The following is a 14,068-nucleotide window of genomic DNA, read 5'->3' as shown; positions in this document are numbered from 1 at the left end:
AATTAATAAAAATAAGAATTTATGCCTTAAAAGTTAATTTTAGTTGACTTCGGTCAATATTTTTTGTAAACGGGCCCGGATCCATATTTTGACGGTCCCCGTAGATCCGTATCAAATTATGGGACCTGGGCGTATGCCTGGAATCGAATTCGGAGGTCCCTAGCTCAAGTTATGAATTTTTGATGAAAATTAAAAGTGTGAAAATTATTTGTTTTTAAGAATTGATTGATGTTTGACATTGTTAGTACCGGGTCCGTATTTTAGTTTTGGAGCTCGGTACATGTTTATTATGATATTTAAGACTTGTCTGTGAAATTTGGTGAGAAACGGAGTTGATTTGACGTGATTCAGACGTCCAGTTGAGAAAATAGTAACTTTAAAGTGTTTTTGAGAATTTCATTTGATTTGGCGCTAAATTTAGAGTTCTAGGTGTTATTTTGGCGATTTGATCGTGCGAGCATGTCCGTAAGATGTTTTTAAACTTATGGCCATGTTTGGTTTGGAGCCTCGAGGGCTCGGATGAGTTTCGGATAGGCCACGAGATGTTTTGGACTTTGGAAATCTGGTTTTTTCTGCAAAGTCTGGGTTCTGGCATGTCCTTCTTCGCGTTCGCGAAGGTCCTCTCGCGAATGCGAAGAGTAAACTGATAAGGCAGGGATTTCTTCTTTGCGAACGCGAAGGATTGGTCGTGAACGCGAAGCGATGGGGGCGTTACCCTTCGCGAACACGACAAGCCCATCGCGAACGCGTAGTGTTAGGCACTGGGGAGGGGGAGTCAGCCTTTTCTTCATCGCGAACGCAAACACTGTCTCGCGAACGCGAAGACCAGGGAAGGGTAACCTACGCGAACGCGAGCACTGTCTCGTGAACGTGAAGGCTTGGTAGCCTATACTCTTCGCGACCGCGACAGTACTCTCGCAAACGCGATGTACACTGTCGCCCAACACTTAACAGAATCCAAACACGGGATTTAGCCAAAAAATTATTTTTTTTCTCAAAAACCAAACGGTGTGAGGCGATTTTTCAAGAGTCATTTCTTCCCCAAAGTGTTGGTAAGTAATTCTAAATTATTTTCTTTCAATTACCCATTACATTTCTTGAATTTTTAACCTAAAGTCTAGAGTTTTCATGGTAGAATTAGGGGTTAGGGTAGAAACTAGGGATTTCGGGGATTTAGACCTCAATTTGAGGTCGGATTCTAAAATCAATTATATATTCGGGCTCAGGGATGAATGGGTAAATGGATTTTGGTCCGAACCTCAAGTTTTGACCAAGCGGGCCCGGGGTCAAATTTTTAACTTTTTGAAGGAAAATTTGAAAAATTTAATTTATGCAATATAATTGATTCCTTTAGCAATTTTTAATATTATTGAGTCATTTTTGAATAGATACGAGTGGTTTGGAGGTGAATTCCAAAGGAAAAGTTGTGATTGAGAATTAAGTGGCCTTCAGAGCGAGGTAAGTATTGTGTCTAACCCTGACTTGAGGGAATTAGGAACCTTAGATTACTTGCTAAGTGAAATTCATGTGAGCGGCATATATGTGAGGTGACGAGTATTTATGCGCTGCCAATTTACCTGTGTTTCCATGTTTCTCTATTTTTCTTATATTGTCTCTTTCCTATGCCAAATTGTTACGTGTTATACTAGTGTTGTTCAATTTATCGTTCTTATCATGTTTACGGATTTTCTGGTGATAATTGAATTTTTATTTCAAAGTTGAGATTGATATTATGGAACCAAATGTTGAAGTAAGGTTTGTACTTGTTATTCTATCTCTCTGTTGTTATTTATGCATTGCATTATGGTAAGGGAGAGTGTTAATGCACGAAGGGTGATGACGTGTCATATTGTGAGTGTTAATGCACGAAGGGTGATGTCGTGCCATATTGTGAGTGTTAATGCACGAAGGGTGATGTCGTGCCGCCATATTGTGAGTGTTAATGCATGAAGGGTGATGTTGTGCCATATTGTGAGTGTTAATGCACGAAGGGTGATGTCGTGCCATGATATGAGAGTTAATGCACGAAGGGTGATACCGTGCCATTTCTATTAATTTTATGGTGAGATTGAGAGTAAAAGCACGAAGGGTGATGCCGTGCATTTTTTCTTATTGTATTCACTATTCCTGTTGATTCATAGTATATTGACTGCTCCGGTGATCATTCTGTTGTAGTTCTTTATCTTGTATTTCCCTCAGTATGTTCCCCTCCCGACAATTCCTATTTAGTTCTTCATTTCTGTTATTTGTATATACACTGTTAAATTGTACATGTCAATTTGTAGGTGCCTTGCCTTAGCCTTGTCACTACTTCATCGAGGTTAGGCTCGACACTTACCAGTACATGGGGTCGGTTGTACTGATGCAACACTCTGCACTTTCTGTGTAGATTTTGATACCGGCTCAGGTTGATCGAGATTTTATTATTGGTCCGCTGTCCGGAGACTCAAGGTAGATTTGTCGGCATTCATAGACCTTGAAGTCCCCGTCTATCTTTTATGCCCTACTGTTTTCTTTCATTCAGACAGTTGTATTTCTTTCAGACTATTACTTGTAGTAAATTCTAGAATGCTTGTGAATTGTGACTCCAGATCTGGGTGACAGTAATTAATACAGTTTTGTGATATTCCGCACTTATTATATTTCATCTTAGTTAATTATTGTTAATTACTGAATGGGAATAAGGAATTGGTTTAATGATTCTCTAACGTTGGCTTGCCTAGCAAGTGAAATGTTAGGCGCCATCACGGTCCCGTCGGTGAGAAATTTTGGGTCGTGACAATTGGTATCAGAGCACTAGGTTGCCTAGGTCTCGCGATTCACGAGCAAGCTTAGTAGAGTCTGGAGGATGGTACGGAGATGTCTGTGCTTATTCTCCAGAGGCTATGACGTTTAGGAACAAGTTTCACTTCTATTCTTCTCTGCCTAGCAAGTGAAATATTAGGCGCTATCACGGTCCCGTCGGTGAGAAATTTTGGGTCGTGACAAAACAGTACCACTGTTTCGGATAAACCCTAAATCTAATTAATCATTAACTAAATCCCAGTTTATACAATAGAAGAATTAAAATTACTTAAATTAAAAAAATGTAGATAACTAACCTTGAAAGAGAAGAGAGAGGGTTTGATTTTGGGTGGTAAAAGCAGTGGGTGGTGGTGGCCGGCGAAGGAAGCAGTGGTGGCAGCCGGCGGAGGAAGCAGTTGAGGCTTTGATTTTGGGTGAGGAAGGAGACAAGAGTTGATTTGGGTGTGAGGAGGGAGACAAAAATTAATTATTTCAAACTTTTCGACCGATTTCGGTCGGAAATTTGGAAATATTTTAATAAATAATTATTTTTGTACATTATATACAAGCATTTGACCAATTTCCGACCGAATTCGGTCGAAAATTTGGTAAAGTTTTAATAAATAATTATTTTTGTACATTATATATAAGTATGACCAAATATTTGACCAATTTCCGACCGAAATCTGTCGGAATTTTTATTTTTTTGCTGTCAGAAAATTTTTGTTGACTTTTGCGACCAAATATTCTTATTTCCGACCGATTTCGATCGGAAAACCTCGGACGGAAATCACCTGATTTCTAGTAGTGTAATTTGTCTTAAGACAATTTATTGAGCATTAGAATAAAATATGCTTGGATTTTCACCCCCCCCCCCCCCCAAATAAAACGTTAGAAAATTCACATAACCACATAATTACCTAATTACTAGCTTGTAATTGAAACATAGGTGATTGATCAATTAGTGCAGACAATGTCATTGTCCCATTCTTGAAGTTACCTAAGTATAGTACCTAAAATCTTTATACGTGTTTGGTCGTAGAAAAGAATCTAATATGAAGATGTATACCAATTTAACTGAAATAAATAATAAATAAATAAATTAAAGTATATTTACGTAACTCATCTATATAATTTTGTGGAAATGGAGTTTTAACTGTCACCTAAAAAATAAATTAACGCGTGCGCTGGTCCATTGTGGACTTGACGAAGGCAAAGAGGAAAAACGATGAAAAAGAAGACGAAATATGCTTGAGTAATGAACACGTTAGATTTAAATTAACAAATGGAGCAGTTTTGCAACGTTAGAAACATTACTTAATTTATTAAATTCCTTCCAATCGTAAAAGAAGTTGAGTGGATCCATGTAATCTGGGCATCCCCATTTCCCAGTCAAAAAAGGAACGACTGGAGAAGAAAAAAAAAAGAGTCAATCAAATTTATTCATCGATTGGGAAGAGGCATTTTGTTTGTGACTGAGTGATCCCAAAAATGATGGGTTGGTTGAAGCAGTTACGCACTACTTTTGGGGCTTCCTTTCTCTGGCTTGTTTGCCTTATTTACTTCACCCAGGTTCTCTCTTTCTCCATTCCCCCCCAACTTTTTTTTTTTACCTTTTTCTATTTTTTTTAATTTATCCTAGTGATGGTTTCCTACATTATATAGAAATTCTCTTTTCATTTCTAGACAACAGTTAGCAATTTTCAGCATTTGGGGCTCAGAGGGTCTTTTTTATGTTTTAACGGGCGGAGTTTCTGGGTTTTACGATGAATTTTAGCTTGTCTACTTTTAAATTGTTCTATGTCAAAGTTCAATTTTGTTTTTGAGTTGCGTGTTCTGGGACGAGTTTAAATGGAGAAACATGATCGGTAAGGATTCATCTAGTCGACCCAACTTGCCCTGGGCTCTGGTCTAGGTGTAAGAGCGCACCTTGTGATGTGTGGGTTAGGTGCGCACGTCACAAGTTTGTCCATTATACTCGAGTTTCGAACTGTGAGCCATTGGCCCTTTGAGATTTATCGGTTATTTGAAATAATAAAGTCAACTGAACTTTTTCGGGACTGAGGCCTATGTTGTTGTTGTGTGTTCTGCGAATTTCTTATTGCATCAGGCTCCGTGCGTGAGTGGTGAAATGAAACGAGCTAAATGGAGCTTAATAGATATCGAGTTTTATATAGCAGAGTTAACTAGTTTGGGATTGTTGCGTAGTTGTTAATGTATTAGGTTCCATGCTTATCTTAACATCTAGACTAGTTCTTTTTGCAGCTTGAAAATGCCCGTTACAAGAACTTTGGTTAGCAAGGCTTCAAGGTTATTAAGCTACTTTTTTCTGTATAAGCTCCTTTAACAACTTTTCCTACCTTTGCCATCAAAAGTAATCATCAGGCGCCAATTAAACTTATGTTTACTTTTCACATAAAACGTATCTGCACCGATTTGATATCTCTTTCAAACTAAGTCAAACAAAAAAAAAACCTTACTCATTTAGTGTCTCTTTCAAAATATATTCTTCCGGATAATTTAGGCATGGCCTCTTACATGGGGCTAAACTAATTTATTAGAAGACTTGTATATTCTGGTGGTTACAGGCTAAAAAAGAGGCTTGATCTCATCTTGGGTATAACTGCATTGTAACTTTTCTGTGGTTAAGGTAAATACAGTTGTATAGTGCTTTTGAATCATAAGATCACAATCTAATTGATCCAAGCAGTGCATGCAGAGCCAGAAGGAGGCCTTTCGGCCAAGAGCAACTCGAAAGTACTTTACTCCAGTCCAAAGATCTGACTTAAGAGTAGATTTAGCTAGTGTTTGGCCATAGATTCCCAAATTTGTTTTGAAAATTCTGATTTGGGTGAAGTTTGATTTGAAGATGAAAATGTGTTTGGACATGATTTTTCAAAACATATTTCACTTTTTATTTGAAAAAACATGAAACATGACTTATACCCACAAGTTCCAAAAACTATCACAAATACCCAATAGTACCAAACAAACAAACTTGATATCTTGTATATACATAACCTTCATTACTCAGATTACACATAGGAAGTCATTACTCATATTACACATAGGAAGTCATTACTCAGATTACAATCATGCCTACACCACAACGTACAACTAAAATAATTAGCATCAGTGTTTCATGCATTAGAGTACAACATAACAAAATGAAAATAACAGTTAGCTCAATTTTTCTTTAAGTCGTTAAACCATTTGACTTGATTTTTTTCGGTCATATGAATGAATATCTTGCGAAAGCTGGGGTTAATCAAAAAAGGCACTGCTGGTGAAAATTTTTCGTCAGCTAAACCATGTTTTTGCAAGACAAATTGCAAGTGGGTAGTCACAGTTTCCTCAGAGTAGATATCAATCTCAGTTTCTTTCGAGAACATATACAAAGAAAGAAGAAGGAACAAGAGCAGAAATTGAGGTGATTATTTAAATGTGGGCTCTTTTACAAACTATAAAAGTTTGGGGTAATATTTAAAAAAATTTAAAAATGTAGTGGTCAAGTTTTGGCCCAAAATCAGCAATTGAGGTGATTTTGGGATTTGGGATTTTGCCAAAATGTGGGAAAAATCTATGGCCAAACATGTGTTTGCCAAATAAATTCCAAATTTATTTTGGCAAAACTCATGGCCAAACGGGTCCTTAGTAAAAGATTTAGAGGATTGAAATGGGGAAATTGCAGTTTAGTTGTAACTGAAAACTAGCAATTGTGCTGTCTGTTTAGCAAATATCAAAGCTTTATGCTTTTTCTTTCCATAGATATGTAGTCAAGTGGTGGAGTGGGAGAGGAGCAGGAACTCCCAAAAGCACATTGACTGCAAGAAATTAAAAGATTGAATTTAACCCTAGGCAATTGAACATAAAGAGAAACTCCTCATCAGAAGTTTGGTAAAATACGTTACAGGACCAGATGTGGGACAAGCTGTTGCAAGATGCAAAGATCATACCTAGAAAACTATATTAAAATCTTGGACTCAATATGCTGCTACCCACAAGGGATGTAATTTCACCTTGTTGCCTTCTTTTTATTTGCTTGAACGAAGTCTTACACAGCTTGGGCAAAATTATGCATAATGAACAACAAGATTGTTCTCTTATCTTGCAATTAAAATTTTTCCTTTAATATAAGTTATCTTGACTGTTTACCTCAATGAAATATCTTAGGGATCCTTTGGTTTATTAGCAAAATAATCTCTACATAAGATCACCCATCAAGTAATACTATGTTTAGTTGGCTCTATAAGAAAAAATTAAATATTTGATAAGTAATGCAGTTTTGGTTGGCCACATAAGTAATGCATTACTTGGTTGGTAGCATTAAGCTTAATACTGGCATAGCTTATGCAGGAATTATGTTTTTCTTTATGCGGGATAAAATGTGGAAATAAGATTATGTATATTAGCAATACGTGGATAAAAGTATTTAAAGATAGAAATGCTTTTAAAGTAGGTAATCCCTACATAACATTCTTTGTATTATTATTCACTGCAAGATTATACCTACATTATCGTTCACTGCATAAACACTCCTTGCGTTAAAATTCCTGCATAACTAGTACTTGAACAAACTACCCTTAAGGTTTTCTCTAGCTTGTCTTCTATGATGCCCCTCTTACTCTATTAGAGTATTTTGGGAGCCTTTTTGTTTTAAAAGAGAGAGCATACAGTGTTGCTCTGCTGTTCCTTGAATTAATTGCAGAGGTGCAGGAAAGTGAACTTGAAACAAAAAAAACGAAAAAAAATAAACAGTGAGTGGTCATATAATCTCTTGGTTCCCTGTACACTTTTGTTGTCCATTTGAGCATCTCTTAATTGCATTTTGTAGGTTTTTATTGGATGCCTATTATGTTTATATTCCTTTTTGAAATCCCTTGGGTATAATTAACACTATTCTCTATTTCTGGAAGCAGGGTTTCAGATCTTTTGTTTGGACAGCAGTTTCATATCAGTTGAAAGACAACTTGAAGTTATCTCCATCAGCCTCCCAATTTATCACTTCGATAGCATTCTTTCCATGGAGCATAAAACCTTTATATGGGTATTTATCTATCTTGCACACTCAACCTCTTGTGAGCTTCTGTAATGCATACTTGTGAATAGAAAATGGTGTCCTTGCTGTGTGTTTAATCTTGTTCAGTATTGTCTAAATAAATATAACAATTCTCAAGCATAGAACTGAAACAAATTAAGCTAAACAACCCTTCAGAGCAAATTTGGATGAGTTCAATCTGATTTGGTAGATCGTCGTTCTTGAATTGAGTTAATATTAGATGTTTAACGTTAGTTTTTGAGCTTTAGAAACATAGAATTTTACCTATAGGTCCATGAGCCAGGATAATTATGTATATACTAATTGATGATTATCTTCTTTTTTTCTTTTAATATCTTATGTTGAACTATGATTTCCAAAACTTTAAGGAGCGCAAACATAATTGACAAATAATAAGCGATAAGATAAATGAAATAGACAAGTTGTACACCCCCCCCCCCCCGAGAAGAAAAAGAAAGGAAATAGGCAGTGCAGTTCCTTATTGTCTTCCCTACCTCATCCCTTTAAGTCCTCTGCTCCCCCTTTCTTCATGTATCTGACCTCATTTTTTACATCATATTCAAATCAAAGAGTTGGATACCTGATTTGGGCAGTAAGTGCCTCTCCCAGTACATATAGTACCTGGTGGCATAGTTCGAAGACACTTTATCTCATTCCATCACATTGTGGCTAGTGTCCATGATTATTAGGCCCTTGGGGTTAAATAGAAGACTTGTGGACTTCTTGGTGCACTCATGAGATTCCTTTAAGCATAGAAGATTCGGTATATTTTTCGTAGAGAACCATATTTTCTTGTGAGGTTTCTCTATTTTTTCGTATAATTCTAGTATACGGGTATTTATGCTCTTCATTAATGAAATCTTATTACCTTTTCAAAAAAAAAAAAACTCACCTCTGTGCTTTTGTAAGCGGACCAGGGGCACTTAATTAGCTTTTTCTACTGCCTAGCAGGCTCAACTTACTTGTAAATGTTTAATGTTAAGTAGAACTAGGCTTGAGCTGAATATCAGATTCTATTGAATTTAATGAATCCTATAGATTTGGTCAATTAATCTAAAACATTCAAGTGCCAGGTGTACAAATCAAAAGAAAAAGTTTGTTAAGATGTTTGGTTTCCTTCCATCTGATTGCAGCTCGAATTTGCAGTACCGGAAACAAAAGGAGCTGTAGATCAATGTGAAATGAATATTAAGAACAATGTTCTCTTTTAGGTGGCATTTTGATATGTTCTAGAATTAACATATAAAGAAAAAGGCTGTGACAATTTTTTTGACAGTTTCTTGGAGTTTTAATAAACATCATCGGATCAATTTCTAACATATGGTAGCATCTTATTGTGGAAACCTAAGAATATGGCTAAGCCAGATAGAATTTTCTTAAATCATGGAAATTGTCATTAAACAATAGATTTATTATAAGATGGTCCATAACTGAGGCGTAGTTGTTGTATGGTCAATAACTGGTGGTGTGCAGTTCATGACTTAGACTCATCTAAGCTCGTTTTTGTTGTTTTCTCATGAAACCATGTCAGGAAAATTGTTCATTTTTTGCTCTTCTGCACCATCAAGACCTTATTCAATATGCTGTTTGCAGGATATTATCTGATTGTTTCCCAATCAGAGGAAGGAAAAGAGTCCCCTACCTTACACTTGCAACTTTGCTCTCGCTGTTGCCATGGCTAATTTTAGGGTTAAGTGCTTTCCTGAGAAATACGAGGATAGAACTCATGATTCTTTTGACAGTGCAGAACCTGGGCTCTGCAATGGCTGATGTCGTAATTGATGCAATGATCGCTGAGGCGGTAAGATTTGAGCGGTATGTTCTTCTACATGGGACTTTTTCTGTCATTCTAATTAGAAGGGCTGTTCGAATTGGATAATTTTAAGTAGCTGCAAAAACACGTAATTTTAAAATATATCTGGACCAAAACTAAGCCTTTGACCATACAACAAAAGTAAATGTCAAATTAGTCAGATCAAATAGCAGGTTGTACCATGGATATGACTTGTCTATTCAGTTCATGGTTAAATATAGTTGTAAAAAGGGCTTTGCTTTCATTTTTTACGACAGATGCCTGGGTTTATGTGAAGTTTGATTTGTTAATTGTCACCTAATTGTTAAAGTCTTATTTTATTTTACATGCAAATTCTACAGGTTTAGACGCTGTCATGTGCAACTTGCACCGAAAATATTTAGATTAATTTCGTTGAGCGTGAAAGGCATGATTTTGTTTTAATTTAGCATTACTTGTCAGCAGGGCATCATTTGCTGGAGATCTTCAGTCAATATCATGGCTGGCTATGGCATTCGGAGGAATCTGTGGGAGTTTGCTGGGAGGATATGCATTAGTCAATTTACAGATAGATCGGATATTCCTCCTTTTCTCCGTCTTACCTGCTTTACAGCTCTTTTCGTGTGGTTTGGTTGAGGAGGGTTCTGTACAAGGTAAAGCACTCCCTGATGGTTCTGCATCTAATGGTTCTGAAATGACGATTGGAAGTATTGAAGAAGAAGATAAGTTCTCTAGTGAAAAATCGAAAATTAGTACTTTGAGGAGAAAGAAGAGCCAGAAAAATTCAAAAAGGGCACCAACTCCAATAAATAAACTTCAGGCTCCTGACAAAACCGGATCATCATTGTCTCAATGGTATCAATCTCTGAAAATGGCCACCTACACATTATTTAGGGCTTTCCGCCAGCCAGCCATTTTAAGGTAACTTGTGCGAGAGTTTAATATTTCTTTTTCTCTTGATGCTTTATAATGAATAGTCACGAATCAATCTTTTTTCCTTTTGGAGCTTCTGCTAGAACACTACGTGCTTCAGTGTATATATATGATAGGATGGGGCCTAGGTCTTGAAAATCTTTCTCTACCTTCTTTTTCAATCTTTCTTGGTGATGCCATTTCTTTCTATCTTTATACCATATTGGAAGAGGTAATAGACTTGTGAAGGGATTGCTTTCATTAGCATAAAAATGGACTCGCATCGCCTTAAGTTGGAACAATGAAACTGCAATTCCAAAAACACTTTCATCAGTTACAGTATTGGCCTTGTATTACAATGTCTTAAGAAAGATCCAAGTGGCAGCGTTACTTCCAACAGATTAAATCACTGGCCAAGGTTTTCTTTTTTTTTTTGGTGCTTCCATTCATTGAATTTCATGCTTCCATGTTTCAATATGTCAGTTGGGACCTCATGGGAGGTTGTGAATTCTTCAGTAGTCTCCCATCTTCTTGTCTTTTTTATTATAATACCATTTCTATTTTACCTTCTCTTAATTAACTGATGTTACGGTGGTTATCCTCTTGCTAATTGTTCCTTGGAATCCAGACCAATGGCTTGGTTCTTTTTGGCTCACGTGACAGTTCCAAATCTCTCGACGGTTATGTTCTACTATCAGACAGAGTTCTTAAAATTAGATGCATCTTTCCTTGGAACAGCACGTGTTCTTGGATGGTTGGGCCTCATGATCGGGACCTTGACTTACAATCGCTATTTAAAAAAGATGAGGTTGCGATATATTCTCATGTAAGTAGATCTTTGACTTGTACATGTGATGTGAAGGAATATTGACTTAGATTATCAAATCACTTTATTTTCCTATTTATAATTTATGCAGGTTTACTCAAGTAGGTGTGGCCCTTTTGACTGTTCTAGATATGGTTCTGGTTTCTCGAGCTAATGTTTATTTTGGTATATCGGACAAGTTTACAGTGCTTTTTGGGTCTGCTCTTTCTGATGGCATCAATCAATTCAAGTATGTACAATAGTTTTCTTATATATGCTCTTGTTAAAAGTTGTTATAGAACATCTGAAGCAGCTAACATCTGTTAAGTATAAAACATGAGTATTTGTTGTTCCATATTTGTCACAAAGCATTTGAAGTATTTTCTTCCTGTTGCAGGTTCATGCCCTTTCTCATCTTATCAGGACAACTTTGTCCTCCGGGCATTGAAGGGACTTTGTTTGCATTATTCATGTCGATAAACAACTTAGGAACGACAGTGGGATCTTTTGTTGGAGCAGGGCTGGCTTCAGTGCTAAACATCTCTTCGGGGTCTTTCGACAATCTCTTCTTAGGCATTGGTATTCAGGTCCTCTGCACTTTCATCCCAGTAGCCTTCCTCTTTTTGATACCAAAGGAAGCTACTGGTATATCAGCATAATTCACAAAACATACGTGGCAGGTAACAGCTTATACAACGAAGGAATTTTTTTCTTATTTATGATAGATGGATACTCGTGTTAGTCTGAGATGTGCTTAAATGGAGCCACATGGTTATTGAGGATATATATAGCTGACCATAACTTGCTTGGGATCAAGACGTAGTTCTTGTTGTATGAATACTCATAGTCTAGTAGCTTTTTGCTACTCTCTTCTGCTTATTTACATCTGTAATATCAAACATCAATTTTAGGATTAGGGATGAAACTACAGGTTGATTTGGGCATCCAGAAGTTTTATATCAGAGTATTATTTTGACAGTTGGATTTAACCCTCAAACTTTCAGGTGAGGGATTACATATCCCCTTTAACTTCACATAAAGACGGGAACTACCATGCCAAATACTTTCTAGTTGAAAGAGAATGTTTTGCTGTCAAATTGAACAAAAGGACCAAAAAGTACATAATATGCCTTGTAATGAAGGATAATTGGTGCCATTTTGAATTTGTTGTTTAAAGAAAATAAAAGGAAAAAGGCATCTAAGAAAAAACCAATAGGTTAATTCGGCTCAGTTTATTTTCACCTCATTTCATCACTAAATACAAAAACGATTACAATATTTGATTCCTTTTATTTGTATATCCAACTCTTCCTATTTATTTAGCGCTATTATTATTTGTTAAGTCAAATAGTTGATTTTTACTACAATTTTAAATAAAAAAACATTTCCCAATTGTTTTTAATATAAAAATTATTTCTATACTTTTTAATTTTTATTTAGTTTCTCACTACATAAATTAATTAAAAAAAAATTAAAAAAAAGAAGAATATATGTAACTAGATGCATCGAGCTTTATATTCAAACCCATTCTTGTAGGCATATAGGGAGTACTACTTTCTATTTTCTTAAGTAAAGTAATATATTTCAGTGGGTGCCAACGATTGTTTCCTTTGCATGACATTCTTGTCATTCCCTTCTAGTAAAAAAAGTTCATTTCTCTGTTTTGAGGATTCTCTTGTCTTTTTGTTGAATTACTGCTAATTTTCTATCAAAGTGTACTTGGCCAATGCGATACAAAAGAGGAGCTCTTTCTGTAAAAGTATTAAGACACGCACAATATATTATTAATCTATACTTAACACCTAATAAAGCAAGTAATCTAATTATCCTTAAACTAAATATAGAATATTCTATATTATCATATGGAGAATTAGAGAATACTCTCCTGTAATGGTACTAATTAATTTGGTCATATGGTATACTCCACCTCAAGTTGGAATATACAAACCACATATAAATACAAACATGGTCCCTAAATTGCTTTTGGTGAATGAGTTTGTCAATTGATCATTGTGCTAACAAAACTGGCATATAAACTCCAATTGTTTTGTCATATTTATAAGTGAAAATCAATCTCAATATGTTTGATTCTCTCGTGAAATAATAGATGCACGTAGATTGCCTGCCGAAATAAAATTCATCTGCTTTACTTATCCGAAATTTTACTCCTCAAGTAACTCTTTCAACAACATAAACGTAAATATTACTATACTTAGTTTCTGGCCGTAATTTAATGCTAGTTGAAACACGAGCATGAAAGGAAGTCGATGATTAAGATCAACAACCATATAGTCCTTCTAAGAATCTAGAAATAAGAGCATGAGAAGAGCCCTAAGTGATCACTGCTCATTTTCTTTGGCATTGTTACGTCTTGTCAAAGGAAACAATCATTTTTGGATGTATTAGATAGTTTTATCAAGGTGACTAGCCCCAAACATGAGCAAGTATATATATATATATATATATATATATATATATATATATATATATATATATATATATATGCTATTTTGAAGGATACAAAGTTGTATATATAGAGATATAGATATGGTCTATCATGAAAACGAAAACGAAGAACGAAGGTGAGCTATGCAAAACTTAGAAACGTGAGAAAAGTATATAATGAAAAGACGAGAAGAAAGTAAAAAGGCTAGACATAAAGCTATAGAAAGTACTACTAGATGAAAAGGTAAAGGATGATAATGTAATTTAACAA

At 35.7% G+C, this 14,068-nt stretch overlaps 1 protein-coding gene across 1 annotated transcript; it reads left to right on the top strand.

Annotated features, from left to right (window-relative positions):
* Window positions 1–3,974: 3,974 nt before the first annotated feature.
* LOC107796117 (putative folate-biopterin transporter 4) lies at window positions 3,975–12,341 on the top strand. Its single transcript, XM_016618850.2, has 7 exons — window positions 3,975–4,356; window positions 7,704–7,831; window positions 9,437–9,658; window positions 10,101–10,556; window positions 11,176–11,373; window positions 11,465–11,602; window positions 11,750–12,341. The coding sequence occupies exons 1-7, from the start codon at window positions 4,276–4,278 to the stop codon at window positions 12,009–12,011; spliced, it is 1,485 nt and encodes a 494-aa protein (XP_016474336.1). The 5' UTR covers window positions 3,975–4,275; the 3' UTR covers window positions 12,012–12,341.
* Window positions 12,342–14,068: the final 1,727 nt, after the last annotated feature.

The sequence above is a fragment of the Nicotiana tabacum genome, chromosome 21 (genome assembly GCF_000715075.1).
Source record: "Nicotiana tabacum cultivar K326 chromosome 21, ASM71507v2, whole genome shotgun sequence".
Classification (NCBI taxonomy): Eukaryota; Viridiplantae; Streptophyta; class Magnoliopsida; order Solanales; family Solanaceae; genus Nicotiana; species Nicotiana tabacum.
This window is presented reverse-complemented; position numbering and strand designations above follow the sequence as displayed.

What these genes read in the sequence shown, in the direction of transcription:
- LOC107796117 (XM_016618850.2), top strand. Translation starts at nt 4,276, where the DNA reads ATGATGGGTTGGTTGAAGCAGTTACGCACTACTTTTGGGGCTTCCTTT. An exon ending in AGGTTGCGATATATTCTCAT is followed by an intron (nt 11,374 to 11,464) that starts GTAAGTAGATCT and finishes TAATTTATGCAG; the next exon opens with GTTTACTCAAGTAGGTGTGG. An exon ending in GATGGCATCAATCAATTCAA is followed by an intron (nt 11,603 to 11,749) that starts GTATGTACAATA and finishes TTCCTGTTGCAG; the next exon opens with GTTCATGCCCTTTCTCATCT.